Consider the following 12,730-nt stretch of genomic DNA (forward strand, 5'->3'; position numbering starts at 1 on the left):
GAATGAGTGTTAGCACCACACGGGCTCAGGGACACAGACAGCAGGGGTTCGAAAGAAACCAGATGTTACTAAGTGGGACGAGGTGAACTGTTTCCAACTCAACAAACAGAATCAAAGCGGCTGAAACGTTTTATAGAGGAGACGATGAACTGAGGGCTTCATGGAACCAGACGCTGAGGCCCTGGAAAGGATTGCAGGCATGATCCCCGACATCCCTGTCCGTAAGCCCTCAAATCCCCTCAGTACAGTGCTTTTTGGAAGGTTTGGAAATGTTTGGATTTAGTCCGTTTGTCCGGGGTTCAACTCGCTGCAGGGTAACGCTTTGGACCATCTCTCATATCAATATTATCAGCAAATTCTGATCAGTGGTTCATTCAGTTTGAAACATGGTCCACATCGTCCGTTTTCATGTGTGTATCTGTTGTATGCTGTTTGTTCATCCGGTGTGTGTGTGTTGGCTGTTGACCTGTGTTGACCCGCGTGGCTGTTTCCCGGCTCTTCCTGTCCTGCTGATGCAGCTCAAACATAAAGACAAAGGTGCCGCTCTGCAGTGGAACAAAACCCGCCGTGTTTCCAGAACGTCACTCTGACATAAAGGCAGCCGTGCACCGCTCCTCAGCTGTTTGACACCTCGACCTTCCGTCATGCCTCTCTCCAGATGCCGCACCTCGGTTTTGGGACCCCTGTCCACTGAGCGCACAGCGTCCAGCTCCTGCACCAGGACAGGCGCAGGCGGAACCGCTGCACTGCGGTGCGTGTTTGCTGGTACCATCCCTACCCTGGGTGGAGCCTCCAGCCTGGGCACACGGGTGTCCCGGCGTGCACTGGGTATCAGCAGCGTGTTCCTGCAGGGAATGAGAAGCAGCACTGCTCCTGTGCTGTCCCCCGGTGTCCGCCACAGCACTCCGGCAGCCAGCCTGAACAGCTGCCTGATTGAGTATTGTGACAAAGTGCAAGCACTCGAACAGCTGAACCAGCAGCTGGAGGAACGAATCCGCCTGTGCCTGGAACGCAGAGCTTCCAGCACCGGCACCTGGGGCTCCCTCAGGACCCAGTGGGAGGACGTCTACCGGCAGGTGAGTCAGCCCTCACCTGGGGGACGGAGCATGACCGGGTCTTCTTCCTCATTGTGCCACGTCAAAGAAGCAACCAGCTGCTGTGATCCCATCATGCACTACTCGCTCTTTGTTTGGACCCCAAAAGTCAAAGTTTTTTTTTACGATTGCTCAACTATTGATAATTTGTTAAAAGCTTTTTCTGAAACTGGAGGAGACGAGCCGTCAGACTGCATTTTACAAAAAACTCTTGAAAACATTTGACTTATTTTTGCCTTTAAATGAAATAATTTGGGAGCTTTTTGTGCTCATTTCTTTGTGTCAAACCTTTTGCACTTCGTTGTGTTTGTGCTCCAATGAGTTCCACTGTAGTGATGATCACAGAGTTCCTTTGGATCTTTTTCTTTCTGTGTGTGCCCCCTGGAGGCTGCTACTGACACTGCAGCGCTCTGTTTTCCTGCAGGTCAGTGAAGCCATCCTGGACAACGCCAGGCTGATGCTGCTGACGGAGAATGTCCAGGCCAACGCCGAGGACTTCAAGGACAGGTAAACTGTGGGCTCCTTGTCACTTAGCCACCTTGGCAGCACGGTAGCTTAGTGGTTAGGACTGCTCCCTCACAGAAAGAAGGTCATGGGATCGATTCCCACCTGTGGCCTTTCTGTGTGGTGTTTGTGTGGGCTTCCTCCGGGTGCTCCGGCTTCCTCCCACATCCAAAGGCACACAGGTTAGATGGACTGGAAACTTTAAATTGTCCAGGTCTCCCTTGAAAAAAGATCTTGATCTCAATGGGACTAACCTGGTTAAATAAAAAATGTCAAACACCTCAGTCCACCAATCACTCAAAGGAGGTCTGTCTGTGTGTCTGTGAGCCTCTTAAATCATTTTAAACTGACTTCAGAATGATTTAAGAAGTTTTACTTTGTCATGTGATGGCTAATAATCATGTTATTCCCTCAGAGAGTTAAAAAAGCACTTGGGAAAAAATAGTAAATTTTATAAGGGCAGGGGGGTTATAAATCTCTCTCTCTCTCTCTCTCTCTCTCTCTCTCTATATATATATATATATATATATATATATATATATATAAAAACACCTCCGTTGGAAGCCTTACGGGACAAGTTTGAACATGCCCAGCTGTTAAACAATTTCTCGGATACTCACTCGACTGAAAGCCATCGAAAACCGCCTGAATTTTATGAATGTTATCAACACGGAGGTGTTTCTCTGTGGCGACGCGCAATGAGCGGCTGGGTGCCGATGCGCGAATCCGTCCGACAGTCTATCATTACAAAATCTTTAACAGTGGAATGTCCGGATAAACTGCTGATCCCGAGCTCTTCTGAAACTTCTCTGTTCTCTCACGACGTCCTGGGTCAACAGAGGCTTAAATTTGGAAGTTTTCAGCTTGAAACAGGCTGACAACGGCGGCTCGGGGCGCGGTGCGCCGTCCGGCTCCGTGGGCAGTCCTTAAAGCGACAGTAACACTCATAATGTCTCATCAGCCGTTAAAATTTTCACCGAAAACCGTCTGAATTTCTGGAATGGTGTCCACTCGGATGTGTCTCACAGTTTCTGAAAAAATTTTGATCAAGCAAAGCGCCAGTCTCTCAGGAAGTAGTCAGACAAAGGAATTCCGACGAGGAGGGTGGACCAGTGCTCACTCAAAGCCTGTCCACAGGCGAATGACGCAACCGACATGCGTGAAAAAACTCACGCATGCGCACGAGGGTTCAAGCTTGTCTGATGCAATCACATGTGATTCAAATCCATATGGTTTTTGAAAAAATAAAAAGGTCGGTTTCTTTTCTAATAGACCTCGTATATACATACATATATCTATCTAGATAGATAGATAGATAGATAGATAGATAGATAGATAGATAGATAGATAGATAGATAGATAGATAGATAGATAGATAGATAGATAGATAGATAGATAGATAGATAGATAGATAGATAGATAGATAGATAGATAGATAGATAGATAGATAGATAGATAGATACAGCTGACTGTGCATGTGTGTGTGTTTGCTATGCATAGCCACAGTAATTAAGCAATCGACACCAAACTTGTTATGGTGACTGGGGCCACCAAGGGGGAGGACACTGGTGCCCTTAGGCAGGAACACACACACACACACACACACAGCACTTCCTCTTGTGAAGCACGTTGGGGCGTTGTGTTGTGATTTGTAACTACATAAATAAACTGGATTAAAGCTGAGCAGGAGGTGTAACGGTGTGTCCTCCCTGCAGGTATGAGAACGAGCAGCCATTCAGGAATGCGGTAGAGGAGGAGATCAGCTCACTGTACAAAGTCATTGATGATGCCAACATGACAAAGGCGGAGCTTGAGGAGCAGACGGACAAGATGAGGGCGGAGCTACGAAATCTGGAACTCCATTATGAACAGGTCGTATTAGATGATAAACAAATAAAATAGAATTCATCTCCACAATGAAGGCCAACCAGTCCTGACTGGACCAGAGCCAGGTCTACATTGAGGCAGGGAGCTGGGTCTGGATTCAGGCCGGGGCCTTGTCTACATTTAGACCTGGACTGGGTCTCAGGGTGTCAAAGAAGAAATTCTTTTTGATCCTGATATCATGTATTTGTGTCACCATCTTCCATCCAGGACGTTCAGGTTCTCTACAGTCAGATCGCTGGACGTGAGGTGGACGAGACCGACAAACCCACAGAAACCAGTCTGGACCAGATCCTGACTTACATTCGCAAACACTGGGAGAAGGTGACTGAGAAGAATCAAGCTGAGACTGACAACTACAAAGACTGTAAGGTACAGACCGACACATCCGGAGAAATCCAGAGACCGAAGTCTGAAGTCCATCGATGACTTTCAGGTTGGACCTTTAAGCCAGCAGCGGTCTCCGGATGTGATGTTCACGCCACATGTTTCATGAAATGAGGTTTGAAATAAAATTTGTGTGTTGATGCAGCAGTGTGAGAGCAGCAGGCTCCGCCCCAAAGAGGAGGAGGTGGACACACTGATAGCGGAGTGTCACAACACCGGCTGCAGGATTCAGAGTCTGCAGGCTGAAACGGAGTCTATCAGAGCCCTCGTAAGCAACACCACCCGACAACACAAACCACAACCAGGGTAACCATGGCAACCAATGCACACAATGGCCATGTACCCACCTCAACTAACAAGCACAAAAAAGCAACACACAACGACCGCCGTACCCATGGCAACTAACTGTTGTGAAAGTGTAGTGACACGGACCCACAACAGGGGGCGCAAATGAACGGTCAATAGATGAGCCAAAAAGTAACAATTTAATGTTGTGAAGGTGCACAACGAACATACAGACAATCTCAGAATATGATTACAGTCAATCCACAAAGGTGACGTGTGGGCAGGCTCGAGGATAGAAGACGTCTGTCCTGAGAAGAGCCGGAACCACACGATTTCCACCGCCACCGAACCCAGAGAATACTGGAGCCGCCAAGTCCCGAATTCCCAGGTGATCACCGTCCCCGACTGTCGGATCTGGTACTGCTGGCGAAGAACAAAGACAGTCAAGTGTGGGTGTGTGTACACCCAGTAACAACAACGGTGGGAATGCCACCTCCACCTCTAACACAATATTCTGCAGAGTACCGCAGTGATTCCTCAGGGGAAAAGAGTGCCGTCCAGCACTCACTCAGCTTCCACAGACAGAGGGACCAGTACTCCTGCAAACACTCACAATATACAGATTATATTGTAAAACACAAACGGCTGAGTCTATTACCTCCAATGAAGTATGATATCTCGGCGATGAGGTGGAGATGACGTCTGGGTTTTATGGAGTGCGATGATGAAGAATGAGTGACAGCTGTCAGGAATTAATGAGTGACAGCTGTCACTCCCGGCTGTGTCCGTGGCGGCAGCGCCCTCTCGTGCCTGAAGCCCGCACTTCAGGCAGGGCGCCCTCTGGTGGTGGGCCAGCAGTACCTCCTCTTCTGGCAGCCCACACAACACTAACAAGCACAAAAAAGCAACACACGGTGACCACCGTACCCATGGCAACTAACAAGCACAAAAAAGCAACACACAATGACGCTGTACCCACGGCAACTAACAAGTACAAAAAAGCAACACACGATGACGCTGTACCCACGGCAACTAACAAGTACAAAAAAACAACACACAATGACCGCTGTACCCACCTCAACTAACAAGCACAAAAAAGCAACACACGATGATCGCCATACCCACGGCAACTAACGAGCACAAAAAAGCAACACACGATGACGCTGTACCCACGGCAACTAACAAGCACAAAAAAACAACACACAATGACCGCTGTACCCACCTCAACTAACAAGCACAAAAAAGCAACACACGGTGACCACCGTACCCACGGCAACTAACGAGCACAAAAAAGCAACACACAATGACGCTGTACCCACGGCAACTAACAAGCACAAAAAAACAACACACAATGACCGCTGTACCCACCTCAACTAACAAGCACAAAAAAGCAACACACGATGATCGCAATACCCACGGCAACTAACAAGCACAAAAAAGCAACACACGATGACCACTGTACCCACGGCAACTAACAAGTACAAAAAAGCAACACACGATGACCACTGTACCCACGGCAACTAACAAGTACAAAAAAGCAACACACGATGACGCTGTACCCACGGCAACTAACAAGCACAAAAAAACAACACACAATGACCGCTGTACCCACCTCAACTAACAAGCACAAAAAAGCAACACACGGTGACCACCGTACCCACGGCAACTAACGAGCACAAAAAAGCAACACACGATGACGCTGTACCCACGGCAACTAACAAGCACAAAAAAACAACACACAATGACCGCTGTACCCACCTCAACTAACAAGCACAAAAAAGCAACACACGATGATCGCAATACCCACGGCAACTAACAAGCACAAAAAAGCAACACACGATGACCACTGTACCCACGGCAACTAACAAGTACAAAAAAGCAATACACGATGACCACCGTACCCACGGCAACTAACAAGTACAAAAAAGCAACACACGATGATCGCCATACCCACGGCAACTAACAAGCACAAAAAAGCAACACACGATGACCACTGTACCCACGGCAACTAACAAGTACAAAAAAGCAATACACGATGACCACCGTACCCATGGCAACTAACGAGCACAAAAAAGCAACACACTATCACGATGTACCCACGGCAACTAACAAGCACAAAAAACTACACACGATGACCGCTGTACCCACCTCAACTAACAAGCACAAAAAAGCAACACACGATGACCACCGTACCCACGGCAACTAACAAGTACAAAAAAGCAACACACGATGATCGCCATACCCACGGCAACTAACAAGCACAAAAAAGCAACACACGATGACCACTGTACCCACGGCAACTAACAAGTACAAAAAAGCAATACACGATGACCACCGTACCCACGGCAACTAACGAGCACAAAAAAGCAACACACTATCACGATGTACCCACCTCAACTAACAAGCACAAAAAAACTACACACGATGACCGCCATACCCACCTCAACTAACAAGCACAAAAAACTACACACGATGACCGCCGTACCCACTGCAACTAACAAGTACAAAAAAGCAACACACGATGACGCTGTACCCACGGCAACTAACAAGTACAAAAAAGCAACACACGATGACGCTGTACCCACGGCAACTAACAAGTAGAAAAAAGCAACACACAATGACCACCGTACCCACGGCAACTAATGAGCACAAAAAAGCAACACACGATGACGCTGTACCCACGGCAACTAACAAGCACAAAAAAACAACACACGATGACGCTGTACCCACCTCAACTAACGAGCACAAAAAAGCAACACACGATGACCACCGTACCCACGGCAACTAACAAGCACAAAAAAGCAACACACGATGACCGCCATACCCACGGCAACTAACAAGCATAAAAAAGCAACACACGATGACCGCCGTACCCACGGCAACTAACGAGCACAAAAAAACAACACACGATGACCGCTGTACCCACGGCAACTAACGAGCACAAAAAAGCAAGCCTGGGGGACACCGATGTACCCCAGGACCAGGACAGGACAGACTGGCAGAGCGGGCGGCTGCCCAGCACCCATAGCAGCTGGACCTGCCATGCAGACCCCCAGACTGGGTTTAGGTGTAAGAGGAAACATGGTCTTTATTACAGGCTCTGGTACAGTACACATGTGATCAAGCAGCAGAGCAGAAGTACAGTCGGGATCAGGCAGAGATGCAGTCATGGTTGAGCAGGGGTCAGAGGCACGAGCAAACACAGACATCCAGGATGAGGTTAGAGGCGTGGTCGAGGAGAACAGAGCAATAAACAGTACACGGCTAGGCAAAAACAGGACTGAACAAGAGGCTGGAATAAGATAAGACTTTATTGATCTCACAGTGAAGAAATTCACATTACGTCAGCTCTTAAAAAACACACAAGATGAGTGTGAGTAGAAGAAAATGTGCATCAAACAGCGTGTGCAAAGATAAGCAATAATAATAATACTTGTAACAGTACAATAAAATAAGAAAATGAGGTAGAATTAAAATATATATATACATATATATATAAGTATATATGCACATGAATGTGTACAAGGACAACAAACTGGCAGGGGAGTGATGGGTGGGAGGTGTTTAAATAAGACAGGAGTTAACTAAGTGCACGTGAGGTACAAACTAGAAAGGGGCGTGGCCAGTGAACAAAGATTAAGCACTGTGCAAGATAGTGAGGAAGGGAGTGCACAAAGGGAAGTGATGTAAGACACAAAGATGCGTGAGCAGGTGCAGAGAGCGTCAGTGAATGAAAACACAAAGCAGACAAAATCAAGGTGTGAGCTGAGGACACGAGCTGGTGAAGAGGCATGAAGTCACTATGACAGGTGCAAGGTGAACACAAGCAAATGGGAATGAAGACAAACTGAGAAAAGAGAATCTAAGGACAGACTATTGTATAACTATGAACATGGCATGAACATGAGACTAAAGAGCGAACCAAGAGAAGATAAGTATTAAAGAAAAAACTACATGAGAAGTGATCCGAGAATAAATGAAAAATAAATACTTAAGCAAAGCTAAACTGGAACTGGCTAAGAATTGAAGAACACAACCCGATGACAAAACAAAGACTAATAATCAACAGAAAATAAAACCCGATACTACAGCATAACTGATAACAAATGAGATGAACAAAATAAACAAGAGATAAACTAATGATCAACAACAAACACAAACTGACAGAACAAAACTAGAACGGAACAATGGCTGAAGTATGAAAAGTAACAAAGAAGCAAAGTGACAAACACATGATGAAAATAAACAGCTAATACCTCAAAGCTGGAGCAGATGGTGAGCAAAAGAAAGGGGAAAAAACAGGATCAAAGCCCCGATCAGGGCCAAATTGTGACACAGACAAATAATCACACAGGTAAAAATGGACTTTAGTGTCTTACTTGCTGTATTTTCAATTTAAACTTCATCTTAGACTATGTATCAAACCTGGTCCCAGGTCTCTGTGGAGGATCTTTGGGTCTCCCTGGAATGACTTTGTGTCCACTGAATGGTGACTTAGTGAGACTCAGAGGAGGAGGATCACTGACACTGTGAGGGAACATCAGACACCACATTTATTTCATGTGGGGAGTTTCTGTGGACAGGATCCAGGACACAGGTGTCTCAGTGTGGAGGACCCCAGAGACTGGAGAAGGTCCAGGACACGCCCCTGTTTCAGCTGCCAGCAGCAGGTAGACGGTGACTTTGGAGAAGTGGGGATGATCTGGTTGTCTGCCTGGGTGGTTGCCTTCCAGAGCCCAAAGTGATTTGATGGTGTGGTGGACACAGTAACAGGCAGAACCTGGTGCCAAAAGTGACCTGACCTGGGATTATTGGTGCTTCATGACTTGTAACGTTAAATTAGCAAAACGAGTCCTGGAGCTCAAACGAGTCCTGCAGAGTGCCAGCTCCTTTTCTAAACCTCAGTTGTCCTCCCACAGCTGATGGAGGCATCCTCAGCCAGTCAAGAGCTGGAAACAGCAGAGTCCAGTCTTCAGGTGTAGCTGGCACTGAGTCAGGTCAGGTCGGGTCAGGTAGGGTTGGAGACTGTTGAATGTTGCTTCAGCGTGCATGTGAACCTGACTGTCAGCTCTGATCTTGTCACCCTGCAGAAACGTGGCCTGGAGAACTCCCTTGGCGATGCCCGGTACTGGCATGAGGTGGAACTGCAGAACTTAGGTTCAGTGGTGACAAAGCTGGAGGCGGAGCTCTCTGATGTGCGCGGTGAGATGGAGCAGCACCATCGTGACTACGACGCCCTGTTAACCAGCAAGCAGCAGCTGGAGCAGGAGATCAGCTTATACCACAACATCCTGGACGGTGAGGAGACCCGGTTCAGGCCCACAGAGCCCACGTGAGTCCCAGCACCACCATATCCACAGAAGCCATAATGAGCTGAACGCATCGACATCATACAGACACTCATTCAGTTTGTGAGTCAGGATTAGTGCAGCAGATAAGAGAATATTTAGAGTGGAATCCTGCAAATGGTGATACAAACATCAAATCTGATCACTGTACCACAGGCTTCCAGTGGATTGTTTGCTGTTGTGACGCTCTTCTGAACTTTACACGGTTGTATACGTTTCTTTTATTTCTGTTTATCACTCTTCTGATTGTTAAGTGTATCTACTCTGAATCTTATTTAACCACAGTCCTGTTGTGAATCGCAAGCTAAGTGGAGCCCCCCCGCCATTACTTTTATTATTTTAAGTTATTTTAAGTTCTTGTTCAACACGGTGGCAACACTTATTCATGGACAACCACCTGTAGTTTGCTCTCCTTTTACAGCACAAGTTTTCCTGGATTACTTTGAGAAGAAAATAGAAGACATATCATGTTAAACATATCCCAGCATGCCTTAATCCAGCCACTACACCCTGCTATTGAGGTGGGCGCCACTACTGAGGTATTACCTAGATTTACAGAATTTGATAGTATCTCACTAGGCATGCTGACGAAAGTAATAACGTCAAAAAGCACAACCTGTTTATCTGATCCTATACCAACAAAACTGTTAAGGGCCGACTATGCTGGAAATTATTAATCTTTCTTTAACTTCTGGATCTGTTCCTAAATGTTTCAAATCTGCAGTGATTAAACCATTACTTAAGAAACCTAATCTTGACCCTAGTGTATTGAAAAACTATCAGCTGATATCAAATCTATCATTTTGCTCTAAAATTCTGGAAAAAGTGGCATCACGGCAGCTTGTAGACTATCTTACTGAGAATAATCTCTTTGAGCCACTGCAGTCTGCTTTTAGAAAATATCATTCCACATAGACGGCTCTCACTAACGTGGTGAATGATCTTCTGCTTGCAATGGATTCGGACACCACTACGGTTCTGTTGCTGTTAGATCTCAGTGCTGCATTTGATACAGTGGATCATCATATTCTACTTGATAGGCTGGAAAATCATTTTGGGATTACTGGGAGTGCCCTTGCATGGCTGACGTCATACTTCACCAGTTATTCTGTGTTTTGTACAGTAACACTACCTCTAACCTTAGTGACATGAAATTTGGGGTTCCACAGGGGTCTGTCTTAGGCCCCCTGCTTTTCTCCCTTTATATAGCACCCCTTGGGTACATGTTGTGGTGTTTTGGGATTACCTTTCAGTGCTATGCTGATGATACTCAGTTATATATGCCGGTAACTGCTGGTAATCTCATCCACATAAAATCCTTAGAAGATTGCCTTGCAGCAGTGAGAAGTTGGATGTCTAGAAACTTCCTACTTTTAAACATTGATAAGACTGAAATGATGGTTCTTGGTCCAGTGAGACATCGGCATCAATTTGACCAGTTAACGCTTAGCCTAGGTTTGTGTTTCATACATCACACGGACAAAGTGAGGAACCTTGGGGTAATTTTTGATCCTACGTTGTCCTTTGGCCTCCACATGAGAAATATTACTAGTACTGTTTTCTTCCACCTGTGAAATATAGTGAAGATTTGTCCCATCCTGTCTATGGCTGATGCTGAGACCCTGATCCATGTGTTTGTGTCTTCTAGATTGGACTACTGCAATGTTCTATTTTCTGGTTTACTGCAGTACAGCATTAGGGGTCTCCAGTTGGTTCAAAATGCTGCAGCCAGACTTTTGACATGAAGCAGAAAGTTCGACCACATTACACCCATTTTGGCGTCTCTTCACTGGCTTCCTGTCCCAGTGAGATCAGATTTTAAGGTTCTGCTATTAACCTATAAAATTATTCATGGACTGGCACCTCCCTACCTAGCTGACCTAATTAAACCTTACGTACCGGCCCGGGCTTTACGTTCTCAGGGTGCAGGACTACTTTGTGTCCCTAAGGTGAATAAGAAGTCTGCGGGTCACAGAGCTTTCTCTTATCGTGCCCCTGTTCTGTGGAATGATCTCCCTGCATCAATAAAACAGTCAGATTCTGTGGAGACTTTCAAGTCCAGACTTAAGACACACTTATTTTCCCTTTCATATGTCAGCATACTGGAACAGTTTTGTTTTACACGTTTCACTGTTTTAATTCATTTATTAGTAATTGGAGCGTGCCGCGGCCTCAACTTTACCTAAATTCTGGGTCTTTTAGTGAAGTTTAGGGCTAGTGGCCGGCGATCACCTTAGTATTTCCTGTTTTTCTTGTTGTTTAATGCTGACAAATTATACTGTATTTTTTGTCTTTCTGATGCCTGATTCTGTTTTTTCTCTCTGTTTAAGGTGCAGCTCCATCCAGAGATGGGAGTTGTATTTGTGCTGGAGACCCTCCTGTCCTGTGCACCAACAGCATTTCCTGTATATTTGTTTTGTGAATTGTTCTATAATTTGTGTTTGTATCATGGCCCAAGCAGAGGGTCACCCCTTTGAGTCTGGTCTGCTTGAGGTTTCTTCCTCAGAGGGAGTTTTTCCTTACCACTGTTGCTCTGGGGGTTTGTAAGGTAAGACCTTACTTGTGTGAAGCGCTTTGAGGCAACTCTGTTGTGATTTGGCGCTATATAAATAAAAATAAATGGAAATTAAATTGAAATTATCCATTCAACATACTATTGACAAACAAATTAATTAAATGGCATTTTAAATTGAACTAAAGGCAGCTGTTGTTTACCATCACCCTCTGCCTGTAATCCCATTTACAATTAATACGAGCAAAGCACTGCGCAGAGGCGTGAAGCTCGCTCAATGGTGGAGGAAGCCACAAACCAGAAATTACTTTGAGGTTCTGGAACAAATATTGAAATTTAAATTGTTGTTTGATGATATGTACACAGATAGCGAAGAGCTTCGCTCATTAATGTCAGCGACATCGAACATATTAAATAATGAAGTTACCAGAACCCAATCATTTTCACACGGACATGAAAGACTTAAGTGCAAGTTGGTCTCCGTGGCTAAAGTTATACTGACACAACCTGCAGCAGTGGCTTTGGCATGCTCAAAAAGTCTCCATTCATCTTTAGAGTTTTGCATCTTACCGGCTGCCACCCGGAGTTTGTCTGGGAATCTCGCCCTGCAGAGTCAGCTGTAATCTCCACAAATTTTTTGAGAGGAACTTCTCTCATACAACTCCTGGCAAAAATTATGGAATCACCGGCCTCGGAGGATGTTCATTCAGTTGTTT

At 45.7% G+C, this 12,730-nt stretch overlaps 1 protein-coding gene across 1 annotated transcript in view; it reads left to right on the forward strand.

Annotated features, from left to right (window-relative positions):
- Positions 1–496: 496 nt before the first annotated feature.
- Positions 497–12,730, forward strand: part of bfsp2 (beaded filament structural protein 2, phakinin) — a 32,932-nt gene continuing 20,698 nt past the window's right edge. The window contains exons 1-6 of the mRNA XM_034184055.1: positions 497–1,076; positions 1,519–1,601; positions 3,314–3,470; positions 3,693–3,854; positions 4,015–4,137; positions 9,245–9,486. Coding sequence (XP_034039946.1) covers positions 645–1,076; positions 1,519–1,601; positions 3,314–3,470; positions 3,693–3,854; positions 4,015–4,137; positions 9,245–9,486 — 1,199 coding nt within the window. The 5' untranslated portion in view covers positions 497–644. The remainder of the gene's footprint in view (positions 1,077–1,518; positions 1,602–3,313; positions 3,471–3,692; positions 3,855–4,014; positions 4,138–9,244; positions 9,487–12,730) is intronic.

This window comes from Thalassophryne amazonica, chromosome 12 (assembly GCF_902500255.1).
Source record: "Thalassophryne amazonica chromosome 12, fThaAma1.1, whole genome shotgun sequence".
NCBI classification, from domain to species: domain Eukaryota; kingdom Metazoa; phylum Chordata; class Actinopteri; order Batrachoidiformes; family Batrachoididae; genus Thalassophryne; species Thalassophryne amazonica.